General features: G+C 47.2%; 1 protein-coding gene across 1 annotated transcript in view; it reads right to left on the bottom strand.

Annotated features, from left to right (window-relative positions):
• LOC141194137 (death-associated protein kinase 1-like) overlaps positions 1-20,889 on the bottom strand; it is an 83,793-nt gene that overhangs the window by 27,150 nt on the left and 35,754 nt on the right. The window contains exons 7-8 of the mRNA XM_073662408.1: positions 13,763-13,960; positions 12,869-12,967 (exon numbers count right to left, since the gene is read on the bottom strand). Of these exons, the coding sequence (XP_073518509.1) occupies positions 12,869-12,967; positions 13,763-13,960 (297 nt within the window). The remainder of the gene's footprint in view (positions 1-12,868; positions 12,968-13,762; positions 13,961-20,889) is intronic.

The raw sequence follows: 20,889 nt of genomic DNA, 5'->3' as shown, positions 1-20,889 counted from the left end.
CTGATGTGAATCCGAAGGAAGAGATTGTTTCCACTTGTTTTGCATCTGGAACCCCAGTTAAGCAAAATAATTGTTTCTTCATTCACTGACTAGTGTCCAATGTGGATACGCGCTCTCCACTCCTCGTAAGCAAATTAATGCTCATTCGCGATTCATGATGAGGTGCATAAAAAAAAGGGTGAGACAGCTGTTGGCTGAATGAGCATTGAATCTGCCAACTATATAAGGTGTCTGGACACTTTGTAACCCCTTCATAACATAAGACATAATAGTACATCTTATGTCGAGCCCCATGTATGGAGCAGGCTCAGGAGCGGAGTCTACACCATGCCAGGCATGTTAAACATAGCAGCTTGTATTTACAGCAAGTAGACTTTGCTCCGACCATTGTAATCTAACCATTTAAATGGCATCAGTGCTGGTGCCGATGAGTTGTCACCTTCATCTTGGTCCTCTTATAAAGCCCAGCTTGATGATGTACTTCATAGGAGAACATCTTTTTCACTATTTACAGCTATACTGTGGTGTTACAGCATATAGTATAAATGATCACAGGTTCAAATCCCCTAATGCAGCAGGGCTGTGGAGCAGGAAGCCAAACCACCGACTCAAGACTCCTCAATTTCCCTGATTCCAACTCCACAGCCGGCCTCACTACTGAGCGTGTACATAAAGCGCAGCACAGATTCATCTCAACTAAAAGCCGAGATCCTTAGATCAGGAACAGAACAGACATTTATAGGACATTTCATAACTTTCCCAAATTCTTATAAAAAAAAAAAAATTACAGCACATATTGTAGTTTCCTACTGTACCAATTTATTATATATTTTAGGAGTCTGAGTCATTTCATTTTATGCCGACTCCACAGCACTGTAAGGCAGGGGTCCCCAACCAGGAGCTTGGGAGCCACATGTGGCTCGCGGTCCCATGAATTGGGGCTCGTGGCTGTCTGCCAGCTTGGTGCATTAGCTCCAGGTAAGAAGAGGACATTTCAAAATGGTGAATTTTGTGAGTAGCCATGGACAGAAGAGCAGATCTGGATGCACATATACTGGTCTTAGGGGTTTAGAGATAATTTAAGTATGGTACGCTGGAGACCAGATGATACGACCTGTCAGAGGAGGTGCTTGAAGCTGGATAAATATAATAGTAGAAGAATCCAGCAGATAAAAAAAGTAAAAAACCTTTATCAGGTCTTAATCATGGCTGGATGCAACAGTGTGCTGGGAGAGCTTGATGGGAGAATACTGAATGGGGGTATTGTGGGAACCTCTGGATCTCAGTATACTGCTTCAGAGTGATTTCTGTGGAAAAGGTTTGGTTATCATTATACCCACAATGGGGCTTTGGTTGCCACTACTGTGAGGGGGGTGGGGGGGAGCTGGATGTGGCTCGCGACCCTCTCTCAGAGCTGAATGTGGCTCTCAAGGTCAGAAAGGTTGGGGACCACTGCTCTAAGGGGACTAAAAAATAAAGTAAAGGAAAAGATAAAAATCCTTCACACAGCTCTATAGATAGATCGATATATATCTAGTTTTTTTTTATTTATTTTTTTTTTTTACTAAGGGTAATTTCCAATTTTTTTTCACCACATAAATGACAAAAAACTATACAAGTTATTGCTGTAACAGTACTGACCTAAAATATATTGGCAGTTCATTTTTGAAGCACAGTGAACACCTTAAGAACATGTCACTCAAGCACCTGCAATACTTGGAGCATACCTGAGCACTCTAGGCAAACTCCAGTAATGAGCACTTGCGCTCATCACTATTAATCTATAGCACTCGTCAAACTATACATATGCACTGTTATTTTGCATGGATATATATTGTTATTATAGCAAGTATTGCATTTTAAAACCTAATATAGTGCACAGAAAATACTGGCCAGGTAATAGATACCTTCCCTCTATTCTGCAGCTGTCACAATGTATTATTGCTGGCAGTTTAACCCCTTTACGACATAGGGCGTATTAGTATGTATCTGTGCCCTGGGCCTTATGGACCAGATACCTATTTATACGCCCTATCTTTAATGCGGCACCGCGACCGAAGTCGCGGTGATAGCATTAAAATTCCGGAGCCATCTTACCTTAGGGTAGATGGCACCGACATCTAAGGGGGGTCGCCGCCCCTTCAAACCCACAATCGCTGTGATTGGCTGTTCAATTCTGAACAGTCAATCACAGCATTTCTTACAGTTTCCGGCAAACAGTGATGTGCAGTCTAGGATTGGTGCTTCTAAGAGCACCGATCCTAGGCTGTTGCCTAGTAACCCCAGCCCTCTCCCCAAACTGCTAGGATCGGTGCGATCGCCGATCAAATCGATCACACCGATCACAGCGGGACCGCGCAGTAACAGGGCGGTCACGGGGAGGTGACCGGCTTGTGACCTGCCTGTCACCTCCCCATGATCCCCTGTGATGTCATAGATTCCCCAGCCAGCCCCCAGCCAGCTCTGATTGGAGCGATCGATGATGACATCGATCGCTCCATTCAGAGTACCTGAACACAGGTGACAGGGCGGTGACCGGCTTGTGACCTGCCTGTCACCTCCCTGTGACCCCCTGTGGTGCATGCCCAGGCCCCAGCCATCTCTGATTGGTGCAATCGATGTCATCATCGATCGCACCAATCAGAGTACCTGACCGGGAGGTGACCGGGTGGTGACCGGCCTGTGACCTGCCTGTCACCACCCTGTCACCCCCCTGTGACCGCCCTGCAGATCCTCACACTTGGTGAGGATTTCTACAGAGCGGTCACGTCTGATCTGCGCTGTGCTGGGCCTTGTAGTGCCACAGAATCTTCTGTTACAATACAAGACCTTTCTCCTACCTGCTCCAGTTGGTGCTGCTGCTCCGGCATCCTGCTGCGGTCTCCAGGTCCTGGGTCTCCAGCTCCTTATCCTGCTGCTGCAGATCCTGGTCCAGAGCCTCTTCCAGAACCTGCTGCTGATCCTGCTGAAAGCCGGATTTTGGTAAGAACTTACCTGTAAAATCCTTTTCAGCGAAGGAAGGAAGGGAGACACAGATTCTCTACTTCGTGGGTAGGCGGAGCCCCATAGGATAGTCACCTCAGATTGGAAAATGACGACCGGCCCCTCCAGTATATAGGCTCCTCCTACTCCCATGTTCATCAGTCCGTACACAAGCTAAGGAAGAGCAGACCAACCAGCAGAACAACATATCCCCTTCTGAAATTTCAGAAATGAGAGAAAACAGGTTATGTAATAGAAACACACAGTCTTAGGCATACCCTATTGGACCTGACAACTGTGTAGAGCTGGCGAAACTGGAAGGAGAGCCGTAGAGCGCTAAACCCAGTCCTGAAGATCGACATCAGGAAGGAGACGCGCTGCATCTAGAAACACAAAAAAACACTTCTGCCCTGGGAGGGTGCTGTGTCTCCCTTCCTTCCTTCGCTGAAAAGGATTTTACAGGTAAGTTCTTACCAAAATCCGGCTTTCAGCAGCAGAAGGGAAGGAAGGGAGACACAGATTCTCTACTTCGTGGGACGTCCTAAAGCAGTACCTACTTAAGGGTGGGAAATAGAGGCAGAAGCTTCCATACCCCAAAACTTAGGCAAGAGCGCAAACCGCGCTAAAATAACGGAAAACTAAGTAAAGGGATAACTTAAATTACCGCCGCCTGCAGGACCCTGCGTCCCAGGGCCGCATCGGCTGAAGCACTTACGTCCACCTTATAAAACTTAGTAAAGGTGTGAACGGAGCGCCAGGTGGCCGCCCGGCAGAGCTGCGCTGCCGAGGCCCCCTGACGAAAAGCCCACGATGAGCCAATGGCTCTCGTGGAATGAGCTTTAACTTTAACAAGACAAGGCTCGCCCTTGAGCCGGTAAGCTTCCAGGATAGCTGAACGGATCCACCGAGCTATCGTGTCTTTGGAAGCACGTTGACCACGCCGACGACCTGCCGGAATTATAAAAAGAGAGTCCGACTTCCGAAAACCTTGGGTGTTCGTAAGATAGAACTTCAATGCCCGCACTAAGTCCAACGAGTGCAAGGCCCGCTCCCTTGGATTCTTAGGTCCTGGACAAAGAGAAGGCAACACAATGTCCTGATTAATGTGGAATTGTGACACTATCTTAGGCAAAAAATCTTCACGAGTACGAAGCACCACGCGATCCGGAAAAAATTCCAGAAAAGGAGATGAGCAAGAAAGTGCTGCCAATTCCGATACCCTTCTCAAAGAGGTGACTGCCACCAAGAAGGCCACCTTCCAAGAAAGTAGTGAAAGTTTAGCAGAATCCATAGGCTCAAAAGGCCTATGCTGAAGGGCTTCCAGGACTAGATTAAGCCGCCATGGAGCCACAACTGCCCTCCGTGGCGGAAACTGACGTGCGACTCCACGAAAAAAAGAGCGCACATCCCTACGAGAGGCAATAGCCTTCCTAAAAAGTGCGGAAAGAGCAGATACCTGTCCCCGCACCGTACTAACTGCCAAACCCCTGGCCAGACTAGATTGCAGAAAGGCCAAGAAGTTGGGGATGGAAAAAACTCTTGGGTTTCTTGAGGATCCAGAACACCATGAATAGAAAGACTCCCAAGTTCTGTGATAAATCCTGGACGTAGCTGGACTCCGGGCCGCCCGCAAGGTAGCAGTGACCTTGGGCGAAAAACCGCGACGGGTCAAGATCTCAGTCTCAAGAGCCACGCCGTCAAACGAAGGGACCTCAGGTCCGGATGACGAATGGGCCCCTGAGTGAGCAAGTCCGGGCGAAGGGGCAGCGGAAACGGAGGTGCCGCCTGAAGAGACACCAGCGTCGAATACCATGTCCTCCGCGGCCAGTCTGGTGCTATCAGAATTATTGATACCCTTTCGAGTTTGATCCGTCGGATCACCAGAGGTAGTAAGGATATCGGCGGAAACGCATAGATCAGCTTGAACTGACCCCACGGGGCCACTAGAGCATCCACCGCCACCGCCTCCGGGTCCCTGTACCTGGACATGAACGTCGGAACCCTGGAGTTCAGCCTGGATGCCATCAAGTCCACCTGACCCAACGGGAACACAGCAGAAAAAACACTGCTGGATGGAGACTCCATTCCCCAGGGTCCACTTGCTCGCGACTGAGGAAGTCCGCCGAGATATTCAACACCCCTGGAATGTGAATTGCAGAGATTGCTGGAACTTTGGACTTGGCCCAGACCAGGATCCGAGAGGCCTCCGACATGAGACTGGAACTCCTCGTCCCGCCTTGGTGGTTGATGTACGCGACAGCCGTAGCGTTGTCTGACTGGATCCGGACCGGTAGACCGCTCAATAAGACCGCCCAATGTTGGAGGCAGAGAAATATTGCTCTCAACTCCAAAATGTTGATCGGGAGAGACGACTCCTTTGGCGACCAGACTCCCTGAATCCAGAGGTTGTTCCAAACTCCTCCCCAGCCTGTCCGGCTGGCATCGGTTGTCACCACCGACCATCTCGGAGGAAGGAAGGATTTCCCCACGGATAGTCTCCGGACGTAACCACCATCCAAGAGATTCTCGCACCCTGCGGGAGATAATGAACGAGCGATCCAGAGAAGTTAGCGATCGATCCCAATGGGTCAGAATAAGGCTCTGGAGATCCCGGGAATGAAATTGTGCAAATGGTACTGCTTCCATAGTTGCCACCATTTGACCCAGAAGGCGCATGCATTCCCGAAGGGACATTGACAGCGCCGACCTCATAGCCTGGACCAGAAGACGAAGGTTCATCTGTTTGACAGGAGGCAGGGACACAACTGCCCGAACAGTATCGAACTGCAACCCCAGGAAAAGAATGGACTGTGCTGGCTCCAATGACGATTTCTTCCAATTGATCAGCCACCCGAAGTCCATCAGGTACTGAAGGGAGAGATCGCGAGCCGCTATTGCCTCCTCCGCTGTGGGTGACACTATGAACAGGTCGTCCAGGTAGGGGAGGATCGTAACCCCCTGTCTTCGAAGAAGCGCCATGAGAGGAGCCAGAATTTTTGTAAAAACCCTGGGAGCTGAGGCCAACCCGAAAGGCAGGGCCACAAACTGGTAATGGGTTTGACCTATAGCGAAACGCAAGAAACGCTGGTGAGCCCTGCCGATAGGGATATGCAAATAGGCGTCGCGGATGTCTATGGACACCAAGAAATTGTACTGCGACAGGGTCGCTATCACCGATCGGAGAGACTCCATGCGGAACTTCCGTGTCCGGACGTAAATATTCAAATCCCTGAGATCCAGCACCGGACGAAACTTGTCCTCCTTTTTGGGGATCACAAAAAGGTTGGAATAAAAACCCTTTCCCTGGTCTTCCGGAGGAACCTGAACCACCACACCCTGCTGTAGGAGAGAGTCGACCTCCTGAAACAGTGCGGCAGCCAGTCTTGGCACGGACGGAATGCCCGTCAGACGAAACCTGTCTGGAGGCAGCGAATGAAACTCTATGTAATAGCCTGCCGACATAACCCGTGTCACCCAGGCGTCTGCTATGTGGGATGCCCAGATCGAACCAAATTGTAGCAGACGACCTCCCACCCGAGAGCCCTCGGGGGGATCCCTGGCGTCAGTCAGCCTTAGCGGACTTTTTATCAACCTCCCGTCTGTCCTGACAGGACCGTTGCTTCCAAGGAGTACAAGATTTCTGGGCGGATCTGCCGGAGGATGATGGACGACCCAATCTCCAAGAAGGCTGACTGAATCGTCCCCTGGCCCGAAAGGACCAAAGACCTCTGCCGGGCCCTGTCCTGCTGGCTGTGCATGCCACTGCCTTTTTCCCAGGCAGAGTAACATCCTTAGCTTTAGCTTTGGCAATTAGTTCCGAAAGATCTGAACCAAAGAGCTGACCGCCCTTATATGCCAGACTAAGCAATCCCTGTTTGGATACTGCATCCCCGGTCCACTGTTTAAGCCACAGAGCTCTTCTAATCGTGACTGCCGAAGCCTGAGCCCTGGACAGAATTGAAGCAGTGTCCAGTACTGCATCTCTGCCATAACACATAGCTTCTTCCATTCGCTGAAAAAGCTTATCCACTTCTGAACGCGAAGTCCCATCCTGCCATGCCGCACGCAGCTGATCCAACCACCGCAGAGAAGCCTCACCGGCCCACATGGCCCCCAAGGCCGCTCGGAAACCATGACCCGCGGCTTCATAGATGGATTTCGCCGCTGACTCCGATCTTCTGTCCAAAGGATCCTGAAGATTGGCTCTCCCTTTAACAGGAAGCAGGGAAGACTTGGTCAGCTGAGACAGAGATATATCCACCTCAGGAGAGGGAACCCAATTAGTAACCATCTCCTTGGCACAGGGATATAGGGCATCAAAAAAACGCGTTCCTCGGAAGCGTTTATCCGGACACTGACGCTCCTTCTCCACCACTTCGTTAAGTTCCTCATGCGCAGGTAATGTAGAACGAACACGGCGCGTCTTCTGATATAGACGGCCCGACCTAGACGGTCTTGTCGGCTCTTCAGACAGCTCTAATACTTCCCGCATGTCCTTAATAAGCCCATCTACGCGACCAGAAAGAGAAACAGAGCGATCCTGTTGATCCTCCTCTTCGGACTCAGAAATTTCATCAACCGAATCTGTTGGTGAATCCGAAGCCCCTGATGCGCTCTGCGAGGGAGACAACACCACCATAGTCTTGCGGCGCTTTTTACCTCATGGCATTGGGTGTGATCTAGCTGACACCCACTGTCCCAGGAGACTACAGAGACAATCAATGGAGCGAGTGAGCGCCTCCACCTTAACATCACTGAGCGTTGAACTTGCTGTAGTAGAAGGCCTGAGTGTATCAGAGGCGTGCGACTGAACCTGAAACGGATCAGGAGACCGATCCGCACTCCCAGGCCCCTGATCCGACATGCCACCCACACCAGATGCCAGGATGTACAACAAGGATGGCAAAAAAAGTGTGAAAGCTGCACAGCCTGTTTTCAAAACTCACTTTTTTTTTTTTTTTTTTATATATGCGACAGGCTCTGAAGGGTTAAAGCTCACCCTTAGAAAAGAGCTACCCCAGAAATGCCAAGCAAAAAATCAATAGGGGGAAACTCCCTTAAACACCATGTGTTTCCCCTAAAGTTCCACTTTTTCAGAAGGGGTTAACATCACAGCAACTATAATACTACACAGCCTAAAAGGTCAGTGAAGTAAATAGCTTTAGGAGAGAAAGCGGCAGTGCTCCTGAGGACTCCTAATAGGTAGCCTGGAGAGACAGCACTGACAAAGAACCCCTGCCAGAGACAGAGGGGACTCACCGGTACTGCGGCGACCGCTCCTCCTAAGTGTGTGGACGGACGGGGAGCAGAGAGCAGGAAGCGCCGCTGGACGCCGGAGGGAGAAGCAGGGACCGCCAGCGCATGCTCAACCAAGCGCTTCCTGCCTAAGTAATGACGGCAGGAAGCCAGGAGACGCTAAGCCACGCCCCTGCTAGGCCACGCCCCCCCGCCTTATTCAAACAACAAAAATGAGGGCAGAAAACTTCCTACCTCTATGAAGGCAGGAAGCAAGTCAATAAAAGCAAGAAAACGCGTGCCAATACAGGGAGCTTCCTGCCTCAATGAAGGCAGGAAGCAAAAACTAAAAAGCATGCGCAAATAAAAAATAAAAATAAAAATTACTGGCCTCCGTCTCTGCTCCCCAGTCAAGGCAGCGTCTGAAATAGACAAGAAACACACAGGCAGTACACTTGCCGTAGCCGTCAAAGATACTCTTTAGACCAAAGAGCACTTACCCGGCTGAACGCCACAGGGATCCTCAGGGATGTGTGGCGCCATGGCCCTTTGCTTCCCCCTATGGCGGAGCACGCAGGGACCCTCTCAGATGTGTGGTGTACGCCTCCGCCAGGGAGCGCCCTGTATCCCCCGGGGCCGGCAGGCATAAGTGGGAACCTCCTCAAGGGGTACACAGAGCTGCCAGGGGAGGGTCAGGGGTCTCAGCAGCGCCGAGACCCCCAGAGACCTCTAGACCACGGGGGGTCCAGGACTCGCTGGATATAAAATAACAACTCTTCTGAGGAGCTGCCGAAGCAGCGACTATCCTCTGAGACCTCAGATAAAAAGACTGATGAACATGGGAGTAGGAGGAGCCTATATACTGGAGGGGCCGGTCGTCTTTTTCCAATCTGAGGTGACTATCCTATGGGGCTCCGCCTACCCACGAAGTAGAGAATCTGTGTCTCCCTTCCTTCCCTTCTGCTGCTGAAAGAAGAACAGAGAAGACTTTGGTAAGTCCATCTCTGTTCTCTCCTCATCCACCCCTTTCCCCCCTCCTCCTCTCCCCCCTCCTTTTACCCCCAAATTCTCCTCCCCCCTCAGTTTTTTTTTTTTTTCGTGCGTCTTGCAGTGGCTGAGCGCTGAGCAGTGTCTACGTCACTGATCAACGTCCGTGCTCGCTGCTTTTCAGGACTTTTTCTTGTCCCTGTCAATTCTCCCCCCCACCTTTGCACCACATCCGCGCACACACCCAGCAGCTGCCGAGAGTTGATTGGTGACATAGTTCACCGATCCGCACTCGCTGTTTGCACCACCTACGGTAGTTCCTTTTTTTCTCTTTTTTTTTCAGAAAAAAAAAGTTCACATCAAGCACACTGACACACACACTCTAAATAAAGTACTGACACACACGCACCACATACACGAGAAAAAAAAATGTCCGGCTCATCCCAAACTCGCTATTCAGCGGAGGAGGCATACGCTATTGTTGCCTCCGACACTGACACTGACAGCGAGGGCGAGGATCCCACATTTCTTTACTTTTCCGACGCCTCATCGTCCTCCTCTTCCTCCTCAGGTGCTGCTGGACCGCCCCACAGTCGTCACAGGAGAGAAGATGTTCCAGCGCCCCCCTCTACTGATCCCGTATGGACCTTGCCCCCCTGAAAATTTTGAGCCACTGATTCCTGATTTCGTGGCAGAATCAGGAATCAAGTTTGACACCACTGGCCTCACAGAAATAGACTTTTTCAAAGTCTTTTTCTCTGAGGATTTTATAAACCTCATGGTGGGCCAAACTAATTTGTATGCTCATCAATTTTTGGAACAAAACCCCTCTTCATCATTTTCTAACTGGTCTCCTGTAGACGGAGAAGAAATGATGAAGTTTTGGGGCCTGGTCCTTCATATGGGGATCCTGAAAAAAACAGAGGTTCGGCAATAGTGGAGTGTTGATGTTTTGTATAGCACTCCAGTGTTCCGAATGGTCATGACCCGGACATGTTTTGAGGCCATCCACAAGTTCTTGCATTACCAAGATAAGGCAAGGTGTCCAGCACGCGATGACCCGAACTTTGATCGTCTTTTCAAAGTTCGGCCGGTCATCGAGCACTTCAACAACAAGTTTGGTGAAGTGTACTTGCCCCAAATGGACATCTGCGTGGATGAGTCCTAAATTTCTTTTAAGGGGCGGCTTGGATTCCGGCAGTACCTGCCCAGTAAAAGGTCCAGGTACGGGATCAAGCTGTATCAAATTTGTGAGAGTACCTCAGGGTACACTCACAATTTTAGAGTTTATGAAGGGAAGGACTCCCGGAATGAACTCCCCGTGAATGCCCCCCTGTTCTGGGAGTGAGTGGGAAAATTGTGTGGGACTTGGTGCACCCACTGCTGGATAAAGGTTATCACCTGTACATGGATAACTTTTATACAAGTATCCTGCTCTTCAAGTCCCTCTCTGCGCGACATACCGCAGCTTGCGGTACTGTCTGCAAAAATCAGAAAGGCCTCCCAAAGACGCTAATTTGGCAGCTGCTCAGAAGGGGTGAGAGCAGAGCCCAATGTAGCGACCACCTGTTGGTGGTCAAGTACAAGGACAAGAGGGATGTCCTTCTCTTGACCACCATACATGGTGATGGCAGCACCCTCAGCACTGTAAGAGGTTCCACTACACAGGTCGCCAAACCAGACTGTGTAGTGGGGTACAAAAAGTACATGGGGGTAGTTGATCTCTCCGATCAAGTCCTCCAGCCTTACAGTGCTTTGAGAAAGGCCAAGGTATGGTATAAGAAGCTGGCCATGCACATTGTTCAGATGGCAATGCACAACGCTTTCCTTCTGTCAAAATGTGCAGGCCAGACTTCTGTGTCGTATCTTCACTTTCTGGAGACAGTTATCAAGCCCCTAATATTTGGCAGTGGTGGCGGAGCGGGCCCCACTACTTCTGGAACTGAAGGACCTCGAATTGTACTGGGCCAGCATTTCCCGGGGCAGATCCCTCACAGCGGAAAAAAAGGTAAGTCACAAAAGAAGTGCCGAGTGTGTTACCGAAGGGGAATACGCAAGGACACCATTTACCAATGTGACACCTGCCCCGACAAACCTGGCCTCAGCATGAAAGACTGCTTCAAAAGATACCATACTTCCATGGACTACTGAATTATTTTCTGACGTATGACAACCTGACGAACACTACACAGCTGACGTAGTGTTCGTCAGGTTGTCATACTTCAGTTGTGTAGTGTTTGTCAGGTTGTCCTACACAACTGGCGTATAACACTACATTATAAAATTGACAAATCAGGTATCCGTTCCAAAAAGGGGGCACTTGTTCGGCATTTCCACTGTTTAGGCACATCAGGGACTCTGAGAACGTGACATGACGCCCGCAGACCATTCCATCAAAGTCTGCATTCCAAAGCGTCACTCCTTCCCTTACGAGCCCTGATATGCGCCCAAACAGTAGTTTTCTCCAACACATTGGGTATCAGCGTACTCAGGAGAAATTGCACAACAACTTTTGGGGTCCAGTTTCTCCTAGTACCCTCGTGAAAATAAAAATATTGCAGCTAAAAGAGCGCTTTTGTGAAAGAAAAAAGATTTTTTTTTTCACGGCTCTACGTCATAAACCTTTGCAAAACACTTGGGGGTTCAAATTGGAACCATGTCGCGTTTGGAGAGCCCCTGTGTGCCTAAACATTGGAGCTCCCCCACAAGTGACCCCATTTTGGAAACTAGACCCCCAAGGGACCTATCTAGATGCATAGTGAGCACTTGGAACCCCCAGGTGCTTCACAAATTAATCCGTAAAAATAAAAAAGTGGGTTTTTTTTCCACTTTTTCATTTTTACGAATCAATTTGTGAAGCACCTGGGGGGTTCCAAGTGCTCACTATGCATCAAGATAGGTGCCTTGGGGGGGTCTAGTTTCCAAAATGGGGTCACTTGTGTGGGAGGTCCAATGTTTAGGCACACAGGGGCTCTCCAAACGCAACATGGTTCCAATTTGTTAGCGGACACCATGTCGCGTTTGGAGAGCCCCTGTGTGCCTAAACATTGGAGCTCCCCCACAAGTGACCCCATTTTGGAAACTAGACCCCCCAAGGCACCTGTCTAGATGCATAGTGAGCACTTGGAACCCCCAGATGCTTCGCAAATTGATTCGTAGAAATGAAAAAGTGGAAAAAAAAACACTTTATTTTTACGGATTAATTTGTGGAGCACCTGAGGGTTCCAAGTGCTCACTATGCATCTAGATAGGTGACTTGGGGGGTCTAGTTTCCAAAATGGGGTCACTTGTGGGGGAGCTCCAATGTTTAGGCACGCAGGGGCTCTCCAAACACGACATGGTGTCCGCTAACAAATTGAATGGAAAATCGGTTCAAATTGTTAGCGGACACCATGTTGCGTTTGGAAAACCCCTGTGTGCCTAAACATTGGAGCACAGTTTCTGAAAAAAGCCAGCCACTTTTTTAATTTTTTTTAATCTGATATGGTGCTTCAAAAGGAGAAAAACAAAAATGAATCCAATTTCCATATCCATCTTTTACATTGCTATGATGAATATTGTTTTTCGAGGTTTTAGTGATCCTGTCCCTACAATAACCAATGTAGCTTTAGTTGATCTTATTACTGTTTGTTTTCACGGATTAGAAACAAATCTATTCACTTACCATAGTCAGTGGCTCCACATTGGCATCAGAAAGGCAGAGATATTGAACCACTTCAAGAATGCCATTGTTTGCTGCAAGGTGCAGTGGGGTACAGCCATACTGTGAGAAAGTAAAGACACAACATAATGATTTCCATTATTATATACCATCGCACACAGCCAATAAAACCCAGAAGCCTCAAGTTCTTTGGATTTTATCTCACATACTTTCAATTCACAGATGGATGAATGAGTAGGGGTAAATAATAATAACTTATTCATTTCAACCTCACCCACGAGGAAGTACAGATAGCTTTGGAAAGAATTTTTATATATATATATATATATATATATATATATATATATACAGTACAGACCAAAAGTTTGGACACACCTTCTCATTTAAAGATTTTTCTGTATTTTCATGACTATGAAAATTGTACATTCACACTGAAGGCATCAAAACTATGAATTAACACATGTGGAATTACTACATTTTGCAGCATTTCATATTGTTTTACACTATTACGCTGGAGAAAATTGTTTAGTGAATCAGGGCCATAACTTCTAATACAACAAGTAAAAGAGGTTCTCTGGGATTTTACACTAGTGCCCCCTTCACTACATTATATGCCCATCCCTCCATCTGGCACTACAGTTCTGCATATTCAAATGAACACGAGGCTGCAATACCAGACACAACCACACACATGGATGTCGCTGTCAGGCACTGCAGTGAAGGGGCCTTCTGCAGATTCCAGGACCCCCAATAATGGCCTAGTGTTAAGTTAACTAAGAGCACAAGTGAAGAACAAAGGCCTTGTAGACAGTAGTCATATTTTATTTGAGCACATACGTGATACTGCTGTTGACGTACATTAGATAGAACACTAAAGTCAGTGGTGGTTCAGCTCACCTTGTTAGTAATATCCAAATTACAGTTAGCTTCACACAGTGCCATTACAATAGGAATATTGCCATTTTTGCAGGCGACATGCAACGGCGTGTTACCATGACGATCCTGGAAGTCTACATAGCACCCCTGAAGGATCAAGGTTTTCACTACTTCCATCTGACATCTTCTTACTGCAAGGTGCAAAGCTATGTGGCCATCCTGAAAGAGGGGGACAGAAACATTGGTCAGCCTCAGAATGCAGTTAGAACATAATATGTATGTATGTATACATAGTTTGCACCAGCGGCACAGCCATGCTGCTGGCCAATCTGTCAATCTTCAGAAGCGCATTATTCCCCTGGTGAGCAGGAGGCTGGGGAGGACTGTGCTCTGGAAGAAAGGAGGCAAGTCGAAACCTTTAAAGAAGAACATGGCCGCTTAACAGCAACACAACTGTCTGTGGGATGTGTCTGGTATTGCAGTCCAATACGACTTACTAGAATGGGGCCACTCTGCAATACCAAACATGGCCCAAGGTCGAGAGTGGCACTGTTTCTGGCTGAAAGCAGCTCTGTTTTTCTAATCTCATAGAACTTAAATGTAAACAAACAAGTAGTTAAAAGCCTACGAAGAGGTCACTTGTGATTCATCGAAATGACAAAGCAAGCACGGTGTAAGTACTAGAGATGAGCGTTGTTCTACTCGAACTGTTCGCCAATCTCAAATTCGAGCTGTTTTGGGCGGTGTTCGAGCCGTTCGGCGAACACGAACAATTTGAGAAAAATTCGGCTGTTCGAGGTTATGTTCGATAACTGTTCGTGCACCAAAATCATAACTGGATTTTTTCTCAGTAATGATGAAAATTAATGTTAATACGCAGTTTGAGTGTACAGCGGGGTGGGGGGAGGGGCAGGGGATGGATCTCTGCAGGAACAATGAAGATCTCCATTTTTTTTTCTCTTTCCCGCATTTGCAGTGGGGAGGTGCAATCTGTCAGCCTATCAGCAGCGCACACACGGAGCGAAGTGCTTTTTTTCACACAAGCAAGGGCATGTGTCATTGGCAGTGTATGTCACATGTCCTTGCCCTATAAGACCAAGCCATTTTCCCCGTCGCCACCATTTTCTCACTGCTGCAGCTGCGTGTTAGACGGCACCGCTGTTGCTGTGTGCGCTATACCTTGTTAATTTCAAGCCAATTTTCGCACAAATATACAGATAGCTTGGGAGTAGGGAATAGTTGTGATTGCAGTCCTTTTAAGGACTAGGTTACAGCATTTCCTACGACTTTTATCAGGGAGGTCTGTGCTCTTAAATAGATAGGTTGTGGGAGTAAAGACTAATTGTAATTGGAGTCCTTTTCAGGACTAGGTTACATGAGTTCCTATCAGTTTTTGCCAGGCAGGTCTGTGCCAGTGCTGTGCAAGTTTTTTTCACAGCATTTGGCTGAATCTAGCAAAGCTAATCCTTTTTGGCCTATTGCAGAGTGTGTTAGTCAGTGGAGTAGCCTATCTGTGTTGCAAGATATAACACCTGTGTATAGAATACCAATTTTTTTACTGCACCTACTGAAGTAAAATCTTTTGGGCATAGCATCATTCTATTAGTCCATCTATACTGACCTCCATCAGGTTGCAAACTGAATATAATTTTTTTCTGCATCTAGCTCTGAAAAAATATTTGGGCTTCTAGCAGTGTGTGGGACTTGGTCTATTAGTCCATCTATACTGACCTCCATCAGGTTGCAAATTAAAAATAATTTTTTTCTTCATTTAGCTCTGAAAAAATATTTGGGCTTCTAGCAGTGTGTGGGACTTGTTCTATTAGTCCTTCTATACTGACCTCCAGCAGGTTGCAAATTGAATATAATTTTTTTCTGCATCTAGCTCTGAAAAAATAGTTGGGCATCTAGCGGTGTGTGGGACTTGGTCTATTAGTCCATCTATACTGACCTCCATCAGGTTGCAAATTAAAAATAATTTTTTTCTGCATCTAGCTCTGAAAAAATATTTGGGCTTCTAGCAGTGTGTGGGACTTGGTCTATTAGTCCATCTATACTGACCTCCATCAGGTTGCAAATTAAAAATAATTTTTTTCTGCATCTAGCTCTGAAAAAATATTTGGGCTTCTAGCAGTGTGTGGGACTTGGTCTATTAGTCCATCTATACTGACCTCCATCAGGTTGCAAATTAAAAATAATTTTTTTCTGCATCTAGCTCTGAAAAAATATTTGGGCTTCTAGCAGTGTGTGGGACTTGGTCTATTAGTCCATCTATACTGACCTCCATCAGGTTGCAAATTAAAAATAATTTTTTTTTTCATTTAGCTCTGAAAAAATATTTGGGCTTCTAGCAGTGTGTGGGACTTGTTCTATTAGTCCTTCTATACTGACCTCCAGCAGGTTGCAAATTGAATATAATTTTTTTCTGCATCTAGCTCTGAAAAAATAGTTGGGCTTCTAGCGGTGTGTGGGACTTGGTCTATTAGTCCATCTATACTGACCTCCATCAGGTTGCAATTTAAAAATAATTTTTTTCTGCATCTAGCTCTGAAAAAATATTTGGGCTTCTAGCAGTGTGTGGGACTTGGTCTATTAGTCCATCTATACTGACCTCCATCAGGTTGCAAATTAAAAATAATTTTTTTCTGCATCTAGCTCTGAAAAAATATTTGGGCTTCTAGCGGTGTGTGGGACTTGGTCTATTAGTCCATCTATACTGACCTCCATCAGGTTGCAAATTAAAAATAATTTTTTTCTGCATCTAGCTCTGAAAAAATATTTGGGCTTCTAGCAGTGTGTGGGACTTGGTCTATTAGTCCATCTATACTGACCTCCATCAGGTTGCAAATTAAAAATAATTTTTTTCTGCATCTAGCTCTGAAAAAATATTTGGGCTTCTAGCAGTGTGTGGGACTTGGTCTATTAGTCCATCTATACTGACCTCCATCAGGTTGCAAATTAAAAATAATTTTTTTCTGCATCTAGCTCTGAAAAAATATTTGGGCTTCTAGCAGTGTGTGGGACTTGGTCTATTAGTCCATCTATACTGACCTCCATCAGGTTGCAAATTAAAAATAATTTTTTTCTTCATTTAGCTCTGAAAAAATATTTGGGCTTCTAGCAGTGTGTGGGACTTGTTCTATTAGTCCTTCTATACTGACCTCCAGCAGGTTGCAAATTGAATATAATTTTTTTCTGCATCTAGCTCTGAAAAAATAGTTGGGCTTCTAGCGGTGTGTGGGACTTGGTCTATTAGTCCATCTATACTGACCTCCATCAGGTTGCAAATTAAAAATAATTTTTTTCTGCATCTAGCTCTGAAAAAATATTTGGGCTTCTAGCAGTGTGTGGGACTTGGTCTATTAGTCCATCTATACTGACCTCCATCAGGTTGCAAATTAAAAATAATTTTTTTCTGCATCTAGCTCTGAAAAAATATTTGGGCTTCTAGCGGTGTGTGGGACTTGGTCTATTAGTCCATCTATACTGACCTCCATCAAGTTGCAAATTAAAAATAATTTTTTTCTGCATCTAGCTCTGAAAAAATATTTGGGCTTCTAGCAGTGTGTGGGACTTGGTCTATTAGTCCATCTATACTGACCTCCATCAGGTTGCAAATTAAAAATAATTTTTTTCTGCATCTAGCTCTGAAAAAATATTTGGGCTTCTAGCAGTGTGTGGGACTTGGTCTATTAGTCCATCTATACTGACCTCCATCAGGTTGCAAATTAAAAATAATTTTTTTCTGCATCTAGCTCTGAAAAAATATTTGGGCTTCTAGCGGTGTGTGGGACTTGGTCTATTAGTCCATCTATACTGACCTCCATCAGGTTGCAAATTAAAAATAATTTTTTTCTGCATCTAGCTCTGAAAAAATATTTGGGCTTCTAGCAGTGTGTGGGACTTGGTCTATTAGTCCATCTATACTGACCTCCATCAGGTTGCAAATTAAAAATAATTTTTTTCTGCATCTAGCTCTGAAAAAATATTTGGGCTTCTAGCGGTGTGTGGGACTTGGTCTATTAGTCCATCTATACTGACCTCCATCAGGTTGCAAATTAAAAATAATTTTTTTCTGCATCTAGCTCTGAAAAAATATTTGGGCTTCTAGCAGTGTGTGGGACTTGGTCTATTAGTCCATCTATACTGACCTCCATCAGGTTGCAAATTAAAAATAATTTTTTTCTGCATCTAGCTCTGAAAAAATATTTGGGCTTCTAGCAGTGTGTGGGACTATTTGTATTAGTCCATCTATACTGACCTCCATCAGGTTGCAAATTCAAAATAATTTTTTTCTGCATCTAACCCAGCCAATAGTTTTGGCCTAATACCACAGTTTGGCCACTCAGCTCTGCTCGGTTACCATCCATTGTTTTTTTGTGCAAACAACTCCAGAGTTGTGAATTAGTTAACCACCAAAATGAGTGGAAAAAGGCCTGCTGCTGGTGGAAAGGGGAATAGGCGTGTTGGGAAGGGGAAAAAAGGTTGTGTCCGTGGGGTAGGTGTTAAAGCAACAGTAACATCTGCAGAAGAAAGACCATCTTCCAGCCAAACTAAAATGTCTACTTCTTTTAGCGGACAATGTGATAAGATCCCTTTCTTACGGCCACGCCAATCGCTACAAATTCCAGATGAGGCACAAAAACAGCAGGTGCTTCAACGGATATCAAGTGCTCCTTTAAGTGGGCTCTCCTCCACATCAACTTCAACATCACAAATACTCCAGTCCTCAAAGGTGTCACCCAAATCGCACTTGCTTCCTCACAGCTCCCAAATCTCCAGCTGCCCGTCTGAGTATGAGGTAGAACAGATGGTTGAGTCTGCAGAGCTGTTTACTCATACTATAGCCTGGGAATCAGAGGTCGACTCCAGCGCTTCTGTGAATCCAGACGAGGAAATGATCTGCACTGATGCCCAGAATCTTTATGAGTCAGATCCAGGACCAGACGCAGAAGGTTCTGACCATAATGTAGACCCTCATTCCCAAACTGTAACTCCTGTTGGTGGAGAGAATGAGGAAGACGATGATAAGACTCAAATACCTGATTGGAGCGATAACTTTAGTTTTTTGTCAGGGCAGGAACAGGTTGGCTCTGAGGACGACGGGTGTGATAACGCACAGGGTGATGATGATGAGGTCGGAGATCCCACTTACTGTCAACCCACAGTCAGCCAAGAGATGAGGTCAGCAGAGGAGGTGGAGGAAGATGCTAGTGACGACGAGGTCAGGTTGCGCCTTCCTGGACAGAGACGTAGTACTGGAAGCACGTCAACAACTGCATCCTCAAACACAACTCTGCCTCTCACCACAAGTCGTGGTGGCTCTTCAGGTCGCATGGGTGCTAAGCCTTGCATAGCCTGGGCATTTTTTCAGATCGATAAAGATGACCCAACTCGTGTTATCTGTAACATTTGTCAGCAAAAGCTAAGTAGAGGCCAAAAAATACATAGTTTGAGTACTTCATGCATGAACCGGCACATGGACATGAAGCATAAGTTGCAGTGGGAAGCTCAGTGTGCTACAATGCGGTCTAGCCGGCCGGGCCAACCACCGTCTGCCATATCTTGTGCATCCGCGGCCTCTTCATCCTCTGTGACTGGGGGGACAGCAGTCACACCTGTTTTGGGGCGCAGACCTGCCACCTCTTTACCCGCAACAGCCAGCGTGATTGGCAGGTCATCATTTTCTTTGGAGGTGGTAACACCAGCTGGTCTTGAGCGCTGTCCGACATCGATAGCACCACCTTTGGATCAAGGCAACCTAACATGTCCGCCTGCATCTTCCTCACAGACCGGCAGTTTGCCGGGGACACCCTTATCAACCCCGTCTAAGCACAATAGCCAGCCCTCGGTCCCTCAGATGTGGACAAGTAAAAGACCATTTCCTCCTAGCCATGAGAAAGCTAAGAGGTTGAATTTCACCATCTGCAAGCTCTTGGCTACAGAAATGCTGCCTTTCCGCCTGGTGGACACAGAGGATTTTCGAGACCTTATGTCCGTCGCAGTGCCCCAGTACCAGATGCCCAGTCGGCACTACTTCTCAAAGAAAGGTGTGCCTGCGCTCCACCAGCATGTCGCACACAACATCACCGCTTCTTTGAGAAACTCTGTGTGTGACAGGGTGCATTTCACCACAGACACTTGGACGAGTAGGCATGGACAGGGGCGTTACATGTCGCTGACTGGGCACTGGGTAACTATGGTGACAGCAGGACAAGGGGCTGCTGTCCAAGTCTTGCCGTCCCCACGAGTTGTGCGTCAATCCTCTTTATGTCAAAGTTCCTCCACTGGTTCTGCCTCCTCAACCTCCTCTCGGTCTTCCACCTGCACCCAAAGCCTGTCTGGTCATGCCACAAGCTTTCTAACTGCGCAGAAGGGATCCTGCACACCTCCTTACTATGCTGGCAGTAGGGCTCAACGTCATCAGGCGGTTTTTACATTGAAATGTCTGGGAAATGTGAGTCACACAGCTGAGGAGTTGTGGTCAGCTCTGGAGAACCAATTTCATGAATGGTTGTCTCCACTGGACCTGAAACCAGGGAAGGCCGTGTGCGACAATGCTGCAAACCTGGGTGCGGCCCTTCGCCGGGGCAATGTCACACACGTGCCTTGTATGGCTCACGTGTTGAACCTGGTTGTCCAGCAATTTTTAGCCCACTATCCCAGACTAGATGGCCTTCTGCAGAGGGCACGGTCGCTGTGTGCTCACTTCCGCCGTTCGCATCCCGCAGCTCAGCGACTTACATCTCTACAGAAGCCGTTGGGCCTGCCACTTCACCGGCTAAATTGCGATGTGCCTACCCGGTGGAATTCAACTCTGCACATGTTGCAGCGACTGTGGCAGCACCGACAAGCCCTGGTGCAATACGTTCTGACGTATAGCCTGGGCCAACGAGATTCAGAGGTGAGGCAAATCACGCTGGAGGAGTGGTCTCAGATCAGGGACCTATGCACCCTTCTGCACAGTTTTGAAATGGTGACGAAGATGTTTAGTGCTGACGATGCCATTATCAGCATGACTATTCCGGTGATTTACATGCTGGAGCACATGTTAAACAGAATTCGGAGTCAGGTGGTGGCACAAGAGGAGGTGGAGGAAGTAGAGGAGGAGGAGTTGTATGTGGAAGGGCTAACATCTGCAAGGTCCA

Source organism: Phyllobates terribilis, unplaced genomic scaffold, assembly GCF_046119375.1.
Source record: "Phyllobates terribilis strain yellow unplaced genomic scaffold, ASM4611937v1 Scaffold_1__5_contigs__length_1240528914, whole genome shotgun sequence".
Classification (NCBI taxonomy): domain Eukaryota; kingdom Metazoa; phylum Chordata; class Amphibia; order Anura; family Dendrobatidae; genus Phyllobates; species Phyllobates terribilis.
The sequence above is the reverse complement of the archived record's forward strand: the minus strand, read 5'-3'. Positions and strand labels throughout refer to the sequence as shown.